General features: G+C 44.8%; 1 protein-coding gene across 1 annotated transcript; it reads left to right on the forward strand.

Moving 5' to 3' along the window:
- Nucleotides 1-6,548: 6,548 nt before the first annotated feature.
- On the forward strand, nt 6,549-14,415 carry CAV2 (caveolin 2). The gene is made up of 3 exons (XM_033162468.1): nt 6,549-6,898; nt 7,451-7,638; nt 13,766-14,415. Exons 1-3 carry the CDS (start codon nt 6,749-6,751, stop codon nt 13,914-13,916), a joined length of 489 nt encoding a protein of 162 aa, XP_033018359.1. The 5' UTR covers nt 6,549-6,748; the 3' UTR covers nt 13,917-14,415.
- The last annotated feature ends 5,774 nt before the right edge of the window (nt 14,416-20,189 follow it).

The following is a 20,189-nucleotide window of genomic DNA, read 5'->3' on the forward strand; positions in this document are numbered from 1 at the left end:
AAGAAATGGGAGTTTTGCCGGTATAGAATATGTCCATTTTGAAGCACTGACATGAGCCAACTTTGCCAGGTTTAGGGCTAATTTACATTACTATCGTTATTAAAAACTATAAATTGATTGCTCAAGAAATTCTCCAAGAGACAGCAAGAGTCTTGTTAGCACAAGGATGGAAGAATGAGAAAATCCCAACGAAAGAACAATGGCAAGAAAAACTGAGGAGCTATGCAGAGATGGCGAAGTTAACATATAAGTTACGTGAGAAGGACAACCGTGACTCCAAGGAAGAATGGGAACTTTTTACAAACTATTTAAAAAGACAACAGAAGGACCTGGACTCCTTGGCAGGTTTTGAATAAACATCCACAAACTTATTAGTAGAACATATGATAAGATAAAGCAATGATTTGTACAAATTCACAACATGCAGAGAATAATATGTATAAACAAACCAGAGAGGGGAGCTGAGGGAAGTCTATGGAGGGTGGGAGAGGGAGGAATGGGAGGGAATAAAGGGGGGGTGTAATGGGTTTTATTGATTGATAATTTGTTTTGTTAAATTTGTTCAATAAAAATATTCATTAAAAAAAATTCTCCAAGAGATGTACAGAAGATGTGTGGCTGCATTCGTAACCATATTCCCTGCAACTGACTGCCAGCCTCTGGGATGAGTTTGCTGCATGTTTTGAGATACACATCTCATTCCTCTTTGCCCTGCAGGGAACAGTTGTGTAAAAGAAGCGGCAAATATTCTTGCTACTGTGAAATGTGGATCAACCCTTAGGTAGTTTTTGCACCTGAAGCAGAAAGTCAAACTGATACATCCATTGTTAATGGCATGGTGAGTCAGAGGCAAGAGACAGGAAAATGTCTGGAATCTGTGTAGCTTACAACCCTCTCTCTAATACCGTATGTAAAATCCACATGCCCAGCATGACCACCCTGAATGTTGGGAATGTTTAGAGGCAACTATAGATTTTGAAATCACTTTATCTCAGTAGCGCTGTTTTGTTTTGTGATGCCTGTCTCATCTCGTCTTACCACACCCAATAAATTGCCTGTGGAGGTAAATAAATGCTATCCACCCTCTTTCACCATTGTGTTGGTCAATTCTATGCAGTTTTTAAAAAGATTTATGTTAAACGGCACCTTGTCATTCCGACTCTTACCACCATCCTGGGCAATACAGAAAAAGAAATGCAATTAACAAGTATTGGATTAATAGTCACAGCATTGCTTTCACATTGCTCTGCTGGTTCTCTTTCAGATTCCAGCAGGGAGCTTGAAGGGATTAAAGTACACAGTAATTTCATTAATCAATCAAGTAACCAGCAGACACATACACAGCACCACACAATTAGCGCACACAAACACACACCCCACTATGTGCATGTTCAACATGTGCCAGAAGTGGCTTTACATGCATTCTGAAATATGCATATATAGCTCCTGTACAAGAGGGGGGGACCTTGGCTTGTCAGGTATGGAAGAGCACTACACGGGTATAGCAGTATAAGTTCAGATCCCCTTCTGACACACACTAAATGCACAGGCAGCAGGGGGCCAGGGCTAACTCAAGTGTCCTCACAACCTCCCCCAAGGAACCCCCTTGTTCCTTTGACATCATGAGATCTTGGCTGTGTACATGCCATACCTTTAAAGCTTGATCAAAACACAATTCATTCCCTCCAAGAATTCTGGGCACTGTAGTTTGCCCCTCACAGAGTTAAAATTCCCAGCAACCCTTAACAGTGCCCAGAATTCTTTGAGGGAATGAATGTGCTTCAAACATGCTTTGAAGGTATAGTGTGTTTACTCACCCTATTTCTGTCCACATTTCTGTAAGGATCACAGCTATTGGGTGATGGTTCTAGGCTAGGGCTTAGGCCACAAACTTGAATATGCTTATAGCAGAATATGCTTACTTATGCAAACATTTTTTTTATTGACCGTGTGGTTGAGCAAACTCAAAGTATGGCTTTCCCATAGTCTATGGGTGTGTGGGTGTGTGTGGGTGTGTGTATAATCTCCATAGGGATGATCAATTTTGTTGTGAGGATTATCTAACTAAGAGATTGAGGTTTTCTGTGCTGAATCTCCACTGAAATGGACTGGAGTAAATCCAGTAATCTAGGTCCAGAATTGGAAAACATCTCCTTGCCTTTATCTGTTGATTGCAAAAGCTGCAGCTTTCTGCAGCACTGTTTCACTCACCTTCTTCAACAGTTGGAAAGGAGTTGTGAGACAATAGGATGTGGTGGGGCGATTATTTTACACATTGATTAACATTAACTAACCAATTCCTTGGGTTTAGGTTTCTGGTGAAGCTGTCAATTGATGTAAAAATGTACATTCTATATAAACCAGGGGTAACCAATATGCTAAGATGTTGTTGGGTCCCATCAACCCCAACCAACATGGCCAGTCATAGAATTGCAGAGTTGGAAGGGACTCCAAGAGTCAATTAGTACAATCCCCTGCAACTCAGGAATCTCAAATAAAGCGTCCGTGATGGATGGCTATCCAAGCTGCTTTAAAACCTCCGGTGAAAGAAAGCCCACAACCTCCCTAGGGAGCCCATTCTTACTGCCAGAAAGTTCACCCCGGTGTTTAGTTGGAATTTGCTTTCTTGTAACTTGAATCCATTGGTTTTAGTCCTATCCTCTGGAGCAGGAGAAAACAAGCTTGCTCCGTGGTCAGGAATAATATGAGTTGTAGTCCAGCAACATCTGAATGGCACCATGTCCACTACACCTGACCTAAAGTATATGTATTGCACCTTCCTTCAGAAAGAAGTAAGCAAGTATTTTTAAAGTTTGGAGAAATGCAAACCTAGCAGATGGCTGTGGAACTGGCTTATAACCAGCCTTCTCTTGGAGAGAGCCTTCCTAATAAAAACAAATGTAATCCTAAACCTTTCAACCAGCTGAGCAGTATGTAGAATCCTTTTTATGTTCAGGGAAGATAGCTGCTTTTTGTATATAAAATACAACAACAGCCTGTGGCTTGCAGATTAAACAGGAACATCCTCTGCTTACGGATCAAAGGATAAACGAACTTGACCATTTTTCAATGTGGTTGCTTTGCATTGTTTGGCACCTGACTGGCTCTGACTTGCCCATTTTTCACCGGTGAGGAATTCAAAAATACGACAAACAGGTCAAGCGAGGGGAATTGAAGGTTGTGAATTCCTGTGTTTTTTGTCCCTTAACTTGCCCCACTGGTAAATTAAAGAAGTTGAGATCAAGTGCCAACATACCACTACTGGTTTTAATTGGTCTTCACCCCAGCAAGCAAGCAAGCAGCATGAAGCAGCAGCAGCCCCTCAAATTTCCAAAGCAAATTGCATTGAGAAGTAAATTCAGAATTTTGCCTTTAGGTTTGGTTATTCCTGATGCTCCAGAGAAGATCATAGGTGAGATCAGAAGTTGTTATAATTATGGAATACTGCTACTGATGCTTGCAGTATGTTTCTGTATGAGCTCATACAGAGAAGCAAACTCCTTTTTAGTGACTGAACAGGTATTTTACTTGCCCCAAAAATAACCCAGAGATGGATTTTAAATAAAAGGACACATTCTACTCATGTAAAAACACGCTGATTCCCAGACCGTCCGTGGGCTGGATTCAGAAAGCGATTGGGCTGGATCCGGCCCCCGGGCCTTAGTTTGCCTACCCATGCAGTACCTGAAGAAGTGTGCATGCACACAAAAGCTCATACCAGTAACAAACTTAGTTTGTCTCTAAGGTTTTACTGGAAGGATTTTTTTTATTTTTTATTTTGTTTCGACTACGGCAGACCAACACGGCTACCTACCTGTAACTAGCAGACTTTAGTTATTTTTTTATGAACACAGAGCCAGATAAGTGAAAAACAGTCCTATCTCAGAAGGCCAACAATTCTCAGAAGGAAGATAAGGAAGAGAGAGGTGCGAAGCCAGAATCGATACAAAAGTCATGTAGATGAAGCAGCGGAGGGTAAGCTGAGGTGAGGTTAAGGGAAAACATTGCTGCTGAAGATGGAAGTTTTAAGGAAAGATTTGAAAGGGCAATCGAAACCGGCAATCTTCATCTTCACGAGCCTGCTTTTATTTCCATCTGCATCACCTTCTTAACTTCCATCTGTTTCAGGCACGTCAAGAAAAAAAATTAAGCAGCTGCACGAACTGAGGCCATCAAGGCAGAAGAGCAATGCGCTTCTAAGCACATTTACTTCTTAAAAGTAAATTCATACAAAGATTTGTTACCACTCACTTTCAAGTAGGTGCGTAGGAAGGGGGAGGGTGCGGTGGGTGCGGTCCGCCCCAGGTGTCATCACTGAGGGGGGGGTGTGACAAAATGGCAAAAATGTGTGTTTTTTAAATAAATAAATAAATAAATAAAGAATGGACTCACAGCTATTTTTTTTTTGAAAAAATAACTCCCTCAACCACCACCACCCCCTTCCTACGCCACTGTTAGCTAGGTGAGGCGGGGCCTGGAGCATGCCTGAGCCACGCGTCCCTCCTGAGGGGGAGGCAGCGGGCGGACAGCCTGCAAGCTCCGCACTGCTTTTTCAAGCAGCGAAAGGGCTTGTGTCTGCCCACCGCCTCAGCTGCCCTACAGCTGAGGGGGAGGTTGCGGAGAGGCTCCACGCAGCGCACCCTGCCTTGGCTCGCTCCGCCTGTGGCAGGAGGATGCGTGTACCGCACCGGGCACCTGAGCGGCTAGCTACGCCACTGGTAGGTGCAGGGCTTCATTTGAGCTGGAGTCTGCCAAAGGTAAACTGCTGAGCTGTTTTCAGTGCCGCAGCTCAGCCTCGAACCTAAGAAATAATAAGAGTGCCTCTGAGCACATTCAGAGTGTTTTCCTTATAGCATTTACTAATATATATGTGATAAGAAGCATTTACACTCCTCCGACTCCATTTTTCAGTTTCTTTTCCCACGAGCCAATGAAGAATAACATGTCATGCATCTGGTGCCATGGAAGTTTTTTGTTTGTTTAAATGATTTTGGTGCTGCCTTTCAGGATCATAAGATCTTGCCACAGAGAAGCATAGATTTAAAAAATTCTGTAAAACCACTGCAGCCGACCCCTTCTTCCCAACACAAGAGTTTTGGGTGTTTTGTTTGTGCACTTACCAGGTGTGGTACAGCTGCTGCTTGATCCAATGTTTTTAAGACTGAATTTGTAGCTGATTATCTGCACCTTTGGTCTCATGTCACCACAATTAGAGAGTGGGTGTAAGGTTTTCTTTTCCATAGTCATGGTGGGTTGTGTCCAAATGGAGAAAAGTACCATGGCTGCAGACATATTCCTTCAGCCAGTAAAAGTACCATGGCTGTAGACATGTTCCTTCAGCCAGTAAATGTTTTGAGTTATGAGCATGCACAAGGGAATACCCTTTTGCAGATTATTATTGTTATTGTTATTAGCCTAGTATTCCAGAATTCTAATCTTGTGGGGCTATAGACTAGAAAAGGAACTACATATTGGCCTGAGTTATCGCAAACCTGCCCAGCCAAGCCCATCTCTTTCTGTTCCCGTACGTTGTCACCCACGGAGCACAACTATGCTCAAATTGACAAAGAGGCTTGTGCCATTCCCTCTGATGCAGATCTGACATATATATATATATTGGGGGTGGGGTGGGGGGGTTGCACATGTGCCCATCAAGCTGTGTGTGGGAATTATCCCTCCATTTGTGGTGCTGTCAGGAGGGGGTCGTGCAAATGCTGCGCGTTGTGCAGAATGGAAATATTTAGGTGCCATGTTCTATCCACAGATGCAGCTTGCAGAGGGGAAATTCGAGAGGGCGAGGGAGCATGGGTCCGCTGTGGGGAGCGGAGCGCATTTCTTGCGCACGGGTGCCTGCCTGCAGAAGGGATTTGTGCTGCCGAGCTGTTGTGGGAAATGCCTATGTGGTTGTGTTGACAGGTGTGCAAAGGAGGGGTGCAGAAGCTAAAGGTATCTGTTTGTATGGCCTTTCCAAAGGCCAGCTTGTGCAGTCAGCTGGGGCCTGTAAAAAGCCAGGCTGGGAGCCACTTTAAGTTGAGGCTGCATAGGCCTTGTGGTGCATGTGATTCAGATTCTATTCAGTTGAACCTCTGGTTACAAACTTGACATTTTTTTTAGTAATGCCCCCCTAGTGAGCCTTCTTTTGTTCACTTATTTTTCTATCGAGGCAGTGCACACCTATGTTTGTGGAACTGCAAATCTTTCCAGTCATGTGTTACTCCAGTCAAATCCCACATGTGAATGTGGGGTGGGGAAAGATGATGGTGTGTAGCCTGGTGTAAATTAATTTGTGGCCTAGGGGTGGACTGTCCCTGAGAACCGTAGACTGTCCCCGGGACAAGTGTGGGTGCTGATTCCTTATTTTCAAATCTGAAACTTGACAGCTATGCGGGCTTCTCCCAAATGTTGCCTCAGAGGAGAGTGTCGGGACTGAGCATGCGCGGGAGCCAGGCGGGCACCATCGGCCGCTTCCCAGTGTTTGCCGCTAAGCGCTGCTTTTTTCTCTTTTTTTGCCCAGCCCATTCCAGCCTCGCTGGTGGCTTACGGGAGCGGCGGCGGCGGCGGCGGCGCAGCTTGCCGTGGGCTTCTCCGGGGCGTGGTCTCGGGCTTTGCCCACTCCACCCAGCGGCGCGATCCACGAGCACCCAAGGGTGGGGGAAAGAGGGGGACGTGGAGAGGTGGGGAGGAGGGGGGAGCTCCCCAGCCGCAGCCCAGGAAGACCTTCGGGACCCAGGCTGCCCCAGCGGCGACGATGGGGCTGGAGAAAGAGAAAGCGGACACCAAGATCTTCATGGATGAATACGGCTTCAACCGAAGCAGCAGCCCCGCTCTGTCGGACGCGGAAAAGAGCCTGGAGAAAACCCCGGACAGGGACCCGCGCGGGATTAACACGCATCTAAAGGTGAGCGAGCCCGCCTGACTCGGGTTTGCTTTCCGCATCCACACGTTACCTTGTCGCTCCTCCACCTGTTCCTGTCGCTGCTTTGCATTGCAGCGATCGGAGCTCCCTCCCTGGGCCATTGACTGTTGATTCCATTTAAGGTGATTTCAACCCAGCCAAAGAGTTACAAAGTCACCATACTTTTATTTTCTCTTTCCGGAAGTTGGAGGGGTAGCATGTCTTGTGGTGGTCCTATTATTATTATTATTATTATTATTTATTGGTTGGTACTTGTGCCGACCGACTTAAAACGGATCGGAATTGCATTTCCACGTTCTCTGCGGTGCATTAAAAAAACCAAACAACTCTAGATCCATTTCAGTACATTTGAGTCAAAAGCGTGTGTTTGTTTGATTCAGCAGGATTCTTTCAGAACTGTAACAAAAGCAGCAGTTTAGCTTTGTGTTGGTTGCCCACTCGTCTCTCTCCCCCCTCCCCTTTGCATAACTGTCCTTGTTGCGTTTCAAAACAGAGGCTTATGTCGCTGCTTGCTTGTTGTGTCTCTCGTTCCAGCTGGGATTTGCGGATGTGATTGCGGAGCCGGAGTCCACGCACTCCTTCGACAAAGTCTGGATCTGCAGCCACGCACTCTTCGAGCTCAGCAAATACCTGATCTATAAGATCCTGACGCTCTTCCTTGCTATCCCCTTGGCCTTTGTGGCAGGGATCCTCTTTGCTGTGCTCAGCTGTCTGCACATCTGGTAAGAACTCGGCTTCTTCTGTCTTGCTGATGTTTTAACATTATCCCCTATATGCCATATAGAAATAACACGGTGGATTTTGGGAATTAAGAGGAACCATCCTTCATGCTTCTCCTAGGAGTCCTGCCCTCGCCACCTCTTCAGCTGGTAATTTTAGGGCCACTGTCAATTATTTTACTTTAGTTTTGGGTAGCATTCTGACAGCTTCTGAATCCAATGGGAACTTACTTAAATGTGTGCAAAAGATTGCATTTTTAAAGTCCTCCTTTCCTTTGCACCACAATTGGAGTTGAGCTTGCTCAGAAGTAAGGCCAGGCCCATCCATTCACATTGTTTTATTTCTGCACCCGACGGCACAAATGTGCAGACTTGACCCACTAAAAAGCACTGCTTTTGATGTGACAGCAGGTGACATGTTCTATATTTGAGGGCCATTCGCACATACAGATTGTTTCAACTGCAGTGGCAAGCAGGCACATGTGAACCAGCCCTGTGTCCTTGCACATCATGGGATGTCAGTGGAATTCTGCATCCTACCACACATGCCTAATACTTGCATCACAGTTCCTCTCTTAAGAAGGTCGCTGTTCTTCCCATTTTACAGATGGGCTTTCTGAGGCAAAGAGATAACTTGCCTGGAGCCGTCAGGTAAGGTTGATTCTGACGGAGGCCCGACAGGTTGGGATGCTACAGTGCTTGTTATGCATGTGAGCCCCAATCCTGCAAATGGATATGCATATGTGAGGCAGTAATATGCACATTAAGAGCATCAGCCTCTCCATTCTGGCTTGGAGTGGCTAGGAGCCTGCCCACCTGTCCGCACGCTTCCTGGGCTGCTCCTCCACTGCTCTGGGTGGCGGGCAGGGTGGAATGCTGATACATCTCCTTGCCATGGGCACAAAGGAGCTTAGGTGTGTATCTGTGCCAGTCTCATCAATAACTGAAGTGCCAGGAAAAACCAGGAGGTGAAACAGGAAGTACAGTACTTCATATGAAGAAGCATTATCAGAGTTCCAGGACACATTCCGGCCAGGCAAAAAATGCTCAGTTCTGAGTGTCATGTGGAGAGACCTGAGGGGCTTTTGTCAGATTCCTGCATCTGAGGTTCCCTACCGCCTCTGTGCTAGGTATTTGTCATTCCAGATTTTTGAGCTGCTGTCTCAAGATTTGTGCTGTGCTACCCGTCTTGATCCCATGACTTTGTTTTTTTAATAATAATAATAATAATAATTTATTTATACCCTGCCCATCTGGCTGGGTTTCCCCAGCCACTCTGGGCGGTTTCCAACAAAATATTAAAATACAGTAGTCCATCAAACATTAAAAGCTACCCTAAACTGCCTTCAGGTGTCTTCTGAAAGTCTGGTAGTTGTTGTTCTCTTTGACATCTAGTGGGAGGGTGTTCTACAGGGCGGGTGCCACTACTGAGAAGGCCCTCTGCCTGGTTCCCTATAACTTGGCTTCTCACAGTGAGGGAACCTCCAGAAGGCCCTCTGCGCTGGATCTCAGTGTCTGGGCTGAATGATGGGGGTGGAGATGCTCCTTCAGGTATACTGGACTGAGGCCATTTAGGGATTTAAAGGTTTTAGCTTGCAGCATCGATTGCAGGGTGCTAGCTAGGTGAGCTAACTCAGCATGTCTGGTACCTGCAAAAGCACCACAATAGCTAAAGAAAACTGAGAGCATCCTGGCTGAACTGTGGCCTTTCCCATGGTGACCTAGTTCCTCGGCCCATTGAGCCCTCTGTCATCTACTCTGACTGGCAGCTGCTGTCCAGGATTCTCAGGCAGGCCTCTTTCCCATCATGTTCCACCTGATCCTTTCACACTGCAACGGGGAACCTGTGGCTCACTGGCAGCACTTGCCATAATTTTGCACAGCTCAAAGAGATGGGGTGGCACAGAGATAGATTGAGGGGTAGATGGGAAAGAAAAAGAGAGAGGCAGACAATGCTGCAATGCTGCTGGCTCCACCCACTTTTGGCTCTGGCTCCACCCACAATGAGTTGACTTTTCCCATGGCTCAACAGCCCGTTGTAGGAAAGGATTCCCCAGCCTGCTTTAACTGGAGAAGCTGGAAATGAACATTGGAGACTTCTGCAAGTAATGTGTGTGCTCTACCACTGAAGTACATCCCCCGCTGCACATAACTGGGACTGCATTTTCTAGTTGTAACCCTCTTTGAAATCGATCACTGTTTTATGTGTCTCTCCACACTGAGAAAGGAATCAAGAGTGTGATATTACAACTGCGGGGTGTGTGTGTCATAAATTCATATCGATGCTCTTGTTCATAGTAATCAACATTTGACAGAAAAAATTCGGAGGCACATATCATCCGTATTTTGTAAGAAAGAGGCTTTGGGTCAGGGTTAACAACTATCAGGAATGAAAGCATTGAGCAAAATCGTATGAAAGGGCATCTGTTGCATGTGCCAAGTATTTGCTAAATGAAAACGTATACCCTTGAGAGAGACGCCATGCCATTGCTGATGCTCAGTCACTTTGGTGCTACCGAAGAGGCAATTGAAACAAAATATTTTAAAAGCGCCTATCTTACTCATCTTCATTTCAGAAGGTCACCTCCCACCCACCCAGCCATAACTGGGTACCCAACTATATTGACTATGTTGGAGAAGTTTGGTAATCACTTGGATGAATGGGTCAACACAGCCTTGGTCAAATGGCAGTGTTTAACCCAACTTGCATCGGACCCAGGTGGCGCTGTGGGTTAAACCACAGAGTCTAGGGCTTGCTGATCAGAAGGTCGGCGGTTCGAATCCCTGCCACGGGGTGAGCTCCCGTTGCTCTGTCCCAGCTCCTGCCCACCTAGCAGTTCGAAAGCACATCAAAGTGCAAGTAGATAAATAGGGACCACTCCAGCGGGAAGGTAAACGGTGTTTCTGTGTGCTGCTCTGGTTCGCCAGAAGCGGCTTTGTCATGCTGGCCACATGACCCGGAAGCTGTCTGTGGACAAACGCTGGCTCCCTTGGCCTATAGAGCGAGATGAGCGCCGCAACCCCAGAGTCGGACACGACTGGACCTGATGGTCAGGGGTCCCTTTACCTTTACCTTTAACCCAACTTGCATGCTTGAAACTCCCCCTTCCCATTTTATCCTAACAACAACCCAGTGAGGTAGATTAGACTGAGAGGCAGGCAGTGACTGGCTCAAGGTCGCCCAGGGAACTTGGCGGCTGAGTGGGGACTTGAAACCCGGGACTTGTCCACACCAGAGTTTACTGTGTGCTTCCCTCTATTTGTCTTCCCATTTAATTTGTGTCGTCCGTATGACATTACCCTCAAAACACCACCAATGATTACACTTTCCCCCTGTGAATTTGGGTTTATCCAATAGGGGGGATCATTCAATAAATTGGAGGAAATTTGGTGTTTTGGGGTGAGTGGCTTTCTGCTTCTCTTTCGATCCCTGAAAACTCCGCATGGGCTGACATGTGGGTAAGAGGCTGGGGCCATGCAATTGCTCTTTCTGCCAACCACTCCACATTGGATGGTGCTCTGAAGGAGGAGTGCAGGTCGTACTTGTATTTCTCTGCAGGATCAGAAGCCCCGAAGACACAAGGCTCAACCTTTGTCTAATACAGTGTTTTTCAACCTTTTTTGGGCAAAGGCACACTTGTTTCATGAAAAAAATCACGAGGCACACCACCATTAGAAAATGTTAAAAAAAATAACTCTGTGCCTATATTGACTATATATAAAGTAATTCTCTTGAATAGGAATCAAATAAACAGAAAGAAAGTATTTTATAATTACTTTATTATGAAATAGTAAGTAAACAGAAATATGAAAAATTATAAAATACTTTATTCAGTGTGCAACCAGGGCCTGTTTGGCTGAACACAACGCTGATATTCTGGCTGGAATTTTTCCCACGGCACACCAGGCAACATCTCGCGGCACACTAGTGTGCCGCGGAACAGTGGTTGAAAAACACTGGTCTAATATGTGGAGCTAGAGGTGTGTGTGGATTGGTGCAGGGTGAAGCCAGGAGGCAATTTCCCTCCTCCCTACAGAAGGATAATATTGGCTGAGAGCAATTTATTTTTTAAATATGTTTGTTTCAATGTAGTGATTGGTAATAGGCCCAAATTGCTTGCCAGGATCAAATATGGCTTTTATTACAAAGTACAAAAATTAAACAAGCATTATTTCATTTTATTGTTAAACACCTTAAAATACATTGAAAAACCTTTCAGACGGCTTGTGTATGGATCTATCATCCTGATTTGTATGCAGGGAGATTAGAGAATGTTGGCTATTTACTGATTTGCTTGAGGGGAGGTTACCCCACACTTTCCAGGGTGTGTTCCCATCACTTTCCTTATTGCAAAAAGTCTGATCTTCTGGGGAAGCAGATGTGTTGCACAAGGCCTGCCAATCAACTACCATTGTGCAACCCGTGCTACCTGAATCTGCTGGTATGCGATTGACTCCTGCTCCCAAATAGCAACAAGCTTGAAGCGCCCTGGGAGAATCCTTGCCTGGTGCCAAAATGAGGTTGGTGCCCGCAAGGCCTCCCTAAGGAGGAAATTCCTCAGGTGGACGTGCCACTACCAAGAAGGCTCTGTCTGTGGTTGCCACCAGATGGTGGGAACAGCTGGACGAAAGCTTCTGAAGACAACTTGGGTGCACAGGCAAATTGGAATACATTTGATTGGGGTTCTTTGGTGCATTTGATATACACTTCAAACATCTGGAAAGCTAAAAGAGAAAAGACTTAGACCAGTTTATTATTTTTTTCATAACAATGTCACTTAATGTCTTCCTGGTATCCCCCTATGACGCCCTTGAAGAATGTACTCTCATTTCAGCTGTGCTTGTAAAAAAATAAAAAATCCTAAAGGTGGAGTCAGGTGGGTGGAAATGTTGGGCCATTGTTCTTTTTTCCTGTGGAATCCCTTTGGTTTGGGAGCGTGTAATTCTTGCTTGTTTTGAGGGCAGGGTAGTGAATTCCTCTCGAACACTCCCAGTGCCCTTTGGGAAAGAGCCAAAGCAACTCCACTGTGGGGGAGATTGTTAGATACCCTGGCCTTGGCCAGTTCCATAAGAGGCAGTTAATTCCAGCCACAATATTTTGTTTCTTCGGCCTGGAAAAGCGAGACCCTGTTATTAACCTGCCTCAGAACGATGTACGTTGGGAGGAACAACATTCTCCTGTGTGGAGAAGCGTTTTGGAAACCCTCCGTTAGGAAGCATTGCTGAAGTGCCAATAGAGAGGAGTTGTTGCAGTGTTAGCATGCCAAAAATTTGCACAAGAGCTTGACCTCACATTCCTTCAGCACCCAGAGCTCTCTGTGACTAGAGAAGCAGTTGAGTTGCAGACCCACGTTGGAGGGCAGGATGTTTTACCCCTCTGTGGTCTAAATTTTGCACCTCTCCCCATCCACAGACAAGCCTTGTTACACTGGGAACAGAATTACGGTTTGGTTTTGTTTTTAAAGGAATCAAAATAATTGGGATACAATAGCATGCTTTAAAAAAAAAAATAAGTGCTACTGTTACTGTTTTAGCATTCCTTGAACCTTTCCCCTCTGGCAGGTTTAGTTACATTGGTGGCCATAGTTACTATATCTGTTAGGTATGAAAGAACAATCTGAATCTGTGCCAGTACCAACCACCAGTTGAGTGAGCTGTTTGCAGGCTTGTTAAAAGGAAGGTTGCCTCTCCACATTCCTCTGTTGCTTTGAATGGATCTTTCTCCTTTCCTTTTGGCCGCAAACTTAATTCAAGGAAGAAATTTCAAGAAGCACATAACATGTCCTGCATGAGTATTTGCCTATGTGTTGCCTATGCGTTACTTCTGAGTAAAGTTCGGTAGCAAGGGACTGCAAAGCAGATATTTGGGGGCTATGAAGATGTTGCAGGCATTTGTCTTTTTGTGCATTTCTCTGTAAATCCAGCTTTACGTTGGAGTGCTAGAATTCAGCCATGCCCAGGATTTGTCAAACCATACCCCGAGCAAAGGTGTTGGGTCAATTTTTTGCATAACAACAATAATTCTATTTTTTTTTTAATTTAACAAACCATGAGAATAGCAGGACTTAACGGCTGGTGTTTTCAGAAAGTGTCATTCATTTAAACTTTCTCTTTGTCTTCTCTTTTCTAGGATTGTGGTTCCTTTCACAAAGTCCTGCCTTATGGCTTTGCCCTCTGTGCAAGCTGTATGGAAGAGCGTGACAGATGTTTTCATTGCACCGTTATATCACAGCATGGGAAGGTGTTTTGCATCGGTCGACATACGCCTTGTCCAAGAGTGAACGTCTGGGAACTAACGCTACTCTAGTCTTAAACAATATTAAACCTCCTTGCTGAATAATTCATTCCAAATTACTACTGTTTAAATGGCTGCCTTTTTTTTTTTTTACCTCTTCTTCCATCGGGTTGCACTTTCCTGGAAACAAAGCTTGCTTTGGGAATGGGGAAAAATTGTTAAGAAAAAATGATCCCATTTTCTAAACGAAAAATAACAGGCTGTATTTGACATCACTTTATTTTAATGGTACTATCATTGTCTGGTTCCTACAGATGTGTCATGGGGATATACATGACTACATCACATATGCCTGCCTAGACATTTATTACTACAATGAATCCTAACTAAAAGAAGTCACTATGCACCCCAGATCAACTAAAGCAGTATCTATTGTATTACCCAATTTCTTTGACAGCTAATACCTGGCCTATTTCATGCATGTTAAACTATACAGCTCACTCTCAGAATTATAAATGCATCCAGAATATTGTTTGTTACTCCTGGGGAAAAAAAAAATCTTCATCTGAATCCTAATTTAAGTCTTCTCTTTCAGCAACAGCTAGCACCCTATAAAACAAAGGTAAGGAACATCTGGCCCTCCAGCTGTTGCTGCACTAGTCTACAGCTCCCATCATCTCTGACCATTGGTCATCCTAGTTGGGACTGATGGAGTCCAGCACTGTCTGGAGAACCACAGGTTCTGCAAACATGTTCTGGAATCGATCGAGTCTACTTGGCATAAAGCTACCAGCATCCTTAAACCTCCAATACATGTAGTCTCTTAGATCAAATGACTTCCAGTGCACTAAGTGCAAAGCTCAAGGCCAGATTGAGTCTGTCTAGGTCCCCATGGTCATTAATGGGATATAGGGACTTGGGCCATAGTTGGAGTTGGAGTCTCAAAAGCAGCAGGCAGGGAATCCATATTGGTCAGGCAAGGGCCTCAGCTAATGTTTATAGCAACTCATAAGCATTGCCAAATGAAGGGGCCAGTGCTGCACTTCCCTCCTCTCTTCCATGCTTAAAGAAAACCATTGGATCTATGAAGACCTATTCCTTAGGAGTTCCTTAGTCTCAGATTCAAATGAGAATCCCAGTTCAGGCCCAGGAACCCCTGACAACATGGTGCTCAGCCATGTTCCAAGATGCCCATGGAGGAATGCAGGCAACTGCTCCCTTTCAACCCAGTGAACTGAGAAGCTGATACAGTAGCTCTATATTTTGCATACGTGGGATATGGGGTTCTCAACCGGGGTAACAAATCACACCACCCCCAAAGGGCTTTGCTGAAGATTGTCCTCTTATTGCCTCGGGGTGGTGGGTTACATTCATGTGGCATTTTCTTGATCATAGTGTAACTCTTGGGGTTTTAGGAGGTTCTTCTGCAGATGTGGACACAGTTCGGGGTCCACAGAATTGTGCATGCAGATTTACACAATGCTGTTGCGAAAGGGAATTAAGTACTTGCCTGCTATGCAAACTCCCAAGAATCAAAAGGAAGGAAGGAAGGTTACTCCAGAATTAACTGTTTGAAACAAGGTGTTAACTTGGGTAGAAAATCCTGATGGTTTTATTTAATGAAACTCTTTTGCTGTACATATTGTGTTTTTATGTAAATGGTATTGTAATGAATTGCCTTGAAGCTTTATTTTTACGGTCTCCATATTCTTGCCAAGCTTTTATTTTAAAGAAGCAGGGTGCTTCAGCCAATCACCTGCTCGTCGCTCTGTAGGGCTGTGCCATGCATACAAGTCCACAAAGGTTTCTTGAAGGCAGGAGCCACTGAACTGCCTTCTCCACAAGAACCTGAAACAGAATCCTGTTGTTCCTGAGACAGTAGTAGAGCATTCCACATGGAAGTGGGTACTCTCTTGATCTCCCCAGATTTCTTTCCAAAGAGGGGTGTGTATGGTTGTAGATATATGGCCTACATTCCCAACTTGTGCAGTTTCTGTGCATGGAAATAATAGCATGAAATAATTTTGGGTGCCTGAGAATCTCTAGAGGGAGGCCAATGACATTTTAAATGAGTGGGGTTTGTTGTCTAGATTTTGAACTGAAATGAAAATCGCTGAAATTCTGATATGATACACCAAATACTCTGTAGGATTCCACTTCGAGACCTGAATGCTATGTTCTAAGCTATGCCAAAGATTCTGAACAAAGACTCTGTATTTTAAAAGTATTTTTATTAAAACGGTATGTTGAACATTCAAGCTTTTCTGCCTTTGTTGTTTAGCAGCAACACTGTTTAATAATTGACATGATAAACATGTTCTCTTGCGGAAGAAATAGGTGCATTTAAAAATTCTGTTCTCAAATCTTTGCTGTTCCCAAGCTTATTGACTCTCAGCCATGTTACTTGAAACCCTAATAACAAAGGTTATTTTCCATGCATTTAATGCAGCTTCTATAAATAGTTTTATATGCATGCCTTGACCCATGCAAATTGGACTTACTTTGAACTAACTCTGTTACACTGATGTTGCATGATTAATATATATAAGCACAAAATAGTAGACTAAAATTTATTTGGTGTTGTAAAAGACAAAAGTGCTACTACCAGAAGACATGGATTTTCCCCCCATTAAAAGTAAAAACTTTCAGTTCTTCTCCTAGGGCTAGGGCTGCACCACCACATGCATCTACCTGTCAGTAAGTCTCATTTAACACAGTTGGATTTGGTTTGAAGTAAACATGCCTGGGATTAGGCTTCCCAATTGCAGTTCTATGCCTGTGTCCAGTTCTGTATAATTTATTTATTAAATTGCTTAATAAAATGGAAATGTCTAAGCAGTTCATATAAAAACAATTCAACGGGGTTTGCACACACATTCCAGATTATCAAGTGCATTTTAGGAACCATAAATATTTTCAGAGCAGAGCTACTGTCTTACTATTTTTCACACCACTGTTCTCTAATTTCCAGGCAAAATCCAACCTTAAAATATGAAAGCGTACAAAGAGCCTTGCTCGGTCAGCCCAGAGGCCCAACTGGTGCTGTATCCTGTTCTCAGGATGTGCCTGCTTGTACAGTGAAATCTTGAACAGATGCCCTCCTTTGAGTGCCCCCACCTTCTGAGTTGTAAAAGGAGCCTACAAGGGAAAAGGTTCTTAGAACCATAGAATAATAGAATTGCAGAGTTGGGAGGCACCTGGAGGGTCATTCTGCAATGCTGGAATCTCAACTAAAACATCCATGGACTGCTCCCCCCATGGATGGAGGCTTGCTTGGCACCTTCATTTTGCTGCCATGTGATGTGAAGCCAATTTTGTCCTTCCAGGCCCATTTATGGGGGGGGGGTTCATCTCTGCTGAGATTTTATGCTGCTTTTTAAATAGACTTTGCCTAAGCTGACCACATAAGCATTCCAAAAAAAGAAGAGCCACGTCACCAAAAAAAATGAGATCTGCCTAAGATTTGCATGTGCTAATTGATATGCATAGTTGCCATCATTTACATAGAAATTCGGTACATCTCACCAGGGTAGGGAATACTGTGGTCTTGTGTGTCTGCCCTGCCTGCTCTTCAGCAGCTAACTGTTGATGAACAACTTGCTCTTCCTGCATGTGGTTCTTTATATTTGAACAGGGCGCAGACCAGACAGCCCTTCCAATAGAAGACACTGTCAGATAGAAAACAGTCCTCTGTAAAGCAGGGCACACAGCCTCCTATACTTTGCTATGTTCAATTTTGCTTTGTGTGTTAGTGCTTTGTTGCATTTTTATTTATTTAAGGCACTCCTTAACTGCCTATCGAAAATGTATCTCCCCCCCAAAAAAAAAAAACATGGTACAAGTATAAAGACATCAAGAATTCACAATCTAGGTTGCAACACACTTTGCAACAGGGCTTGGTGGGTATTGAATTGAGGGGAGTGTCTCTCTGCTCAGCTCCAACCACAAAGTGATGCTTGTGTCCTCCACGAGTGTGGGCCATCTCGTTCCACCTGACCAACAGGCAGGCAGGAAGATCCCTGCTAGCGTTAGCTCACAGGAAGCTCCAAAATAGGGCATTCCATGGGAGGAGAGGTTCTGAACATGTCTGGGATCCACTGAATGCTGAGCCAGCCCCACTGCTGTCACTTGGTGGCATCCGGCTTGATTGGGGCCTGATTCATGTGCCTTCTCCAGATTGATGCAGCAGTTTGCCTCTACCTCTTGTCTTCTGCCCTGGCTGGCATGAACAAGAGTGGAAGATGTGGCTGTGGCTTGGCTGTTTCATCACTCAGCACCAGGCAGTGATGAAACAAGAGATATGGACTGTCCTGAAAGATAAATGAAACTGCCAACAGCAGTCCAGTAGAGCCATTTGATCTCTGGCCCACAATCCTGTTGCAAAATATAAAATCTGAACTCAGCCAAACAACACACAGGCAACAATATTTTGTGTGGTAAGTTTCATTTGGGAAAGTTTTAAGGGTGGGGTAGAAATGGCTATTTCTATTACTGTAAAAAGGTAAAGGTAGAGGACCCCCGACAGTTAAGTCCAGTTGCGAACAACTCTGGGGTTGCAGCGCTCATCTTGCTTTACTGCCAAGGGAGCCGACGTTTGTCCACAGACAAATTTTCCAGGTCATGTGGCCAGCATGACTAAGCCGCTTCTGGCGAAACCAGAGCAGCACACGGAAACGCCTTTTACCTTCCCGCCGGAGCGGTACCTATTTATCTACTTGCACTTTGACGTGCTTCCGAACTGCTAGGTGGGCAGGAGCTGGGACCAAACAATGGGAGCTCACCCCACCATGGGGATTCGAACTGCCAACCTTCCAATCGGCAAGCCCAAGGCTCAGTGGTTTACACCACAGCACCACCCACATCCCCCTCTATTACTATACATTTGCATTTTATGGGTGGCAAAAATTAATTCCTTTGCACTTGGAAGGATGAGAGAGGTGACTACGCTACCATAGGGTAGGAAGGTCACCAAAGGGCGGTTTTGACATCTGCTGCTGGGGCTGAAACAACCAGTATGCCAAATGAGATGTACACCATGGTAAGTTACCAGATGATAATGGCCCTTTGTGTCTGTATCTACATCTGTATCCTCCCACTCTGTTCATTCTCGACACTAAATGATCTGCAATGAGTCTAAAAGATCTCAATGGGACACAGGAAAGGGAGCGGTCTTTAAAGTATGGAACACTGAACCAACAAGATGGAAATATAAAATAGCAAGTTTTGCAGCAGCAAGCATTCTTCTTCAGGCTACCTTTTCCACTCTCTTTCTCCAGGACACAGCCAGCAGCCCCACCCTGAATTCCATGATTCCAACACAAGGAAAATAGCTTGCAGGGTGTGTGTGTGTGTGTGTGGTTTATCTCCATCAAGGTTCCTAGAATGTACAATGTACCGTACAAGGGACAGGACATTGTAAAAGGCCAAGTCTTGTTCCTGGTTTTATTATAATTACTGACTAATACAATCCATCCTAGTAAGACTTTTTATTATTATTATCCTGGCGCTGCTGGTATGTTTGCATCAGCATCAGTAATAATAATAATAATAATAATAATAATAATAATAATAATAATAATAATAATAATATGGCACACATAATCTGGAGGCTGTTTATTGGCATACTTTTTTTTCCTTTTGTGACCCACCTACACATGACTCCAAGCTTCGGAGGCAAAAACTGCTGCGTTGGAAGAAAAGGGCTTTTGAAACTGTTACTTCGGGTGGATGCAGAAGAAAGCCCCATGAATCCACATGCATTATTCTTTATTTCCATGGCAGGAGCACCAAGGATCCTCGTGATCTCTCATAAACCCTGACTGAATCAGGCTTCTGGTGTTCATGGGGAAACCACGCAAGACATGGGGAGGCTGGCGATTGGAAGGAAGCGGGAATGGCCCTTCTTCTTTCTCCAAACAAAAATTAAAAAAAACAAAAACCCGGACGCGCAAAGTCAACACGGAGACCATTTTTTCTTTAACCAGACACTAACCGCTTGCCCTCGGATAACTCAGGGAATAAGCGTGCACATGTGTGTACTTTTACAAGGTCGCTGCAACTGGCAAGGAAACAAGCATCGCCTGAGGCTTTTCAAAAAGGAGGAAAATTAGCAGCAGAGCGCAGAGCGCGCGCGTCCTGTTTGTGTGGATTTTACCCTTTCCAACTCCGCGCTGCTCCTCGAGCCTTGGGGATGTGCCGAAATCTACCAGCCCTGTCCTCCAAGTCTAGAGCTGCAGCGGGGAGAACAAACCCCTGGCGCCCAGCCAGGACTCTAACTTAGAGATACCGCCCACTCGGCAGTCTTCTGTTTGTGTGTGCG

The sequence above is a fragment of the Lacerta agilis genome, chromosome 10, assembly GCF_009819535.1.
Source record: "Lacerta agilis isolate rLacAgi1 chromosome 10, rLacAgi1.pri, whole genome shotgun sequence".
Taxonomy (NCBI): Eukaryota; Metazoa; Chordata; class Lepidosauria; order Squamata; family Lacertidae; genus Lacerta; species Lacerta agilis.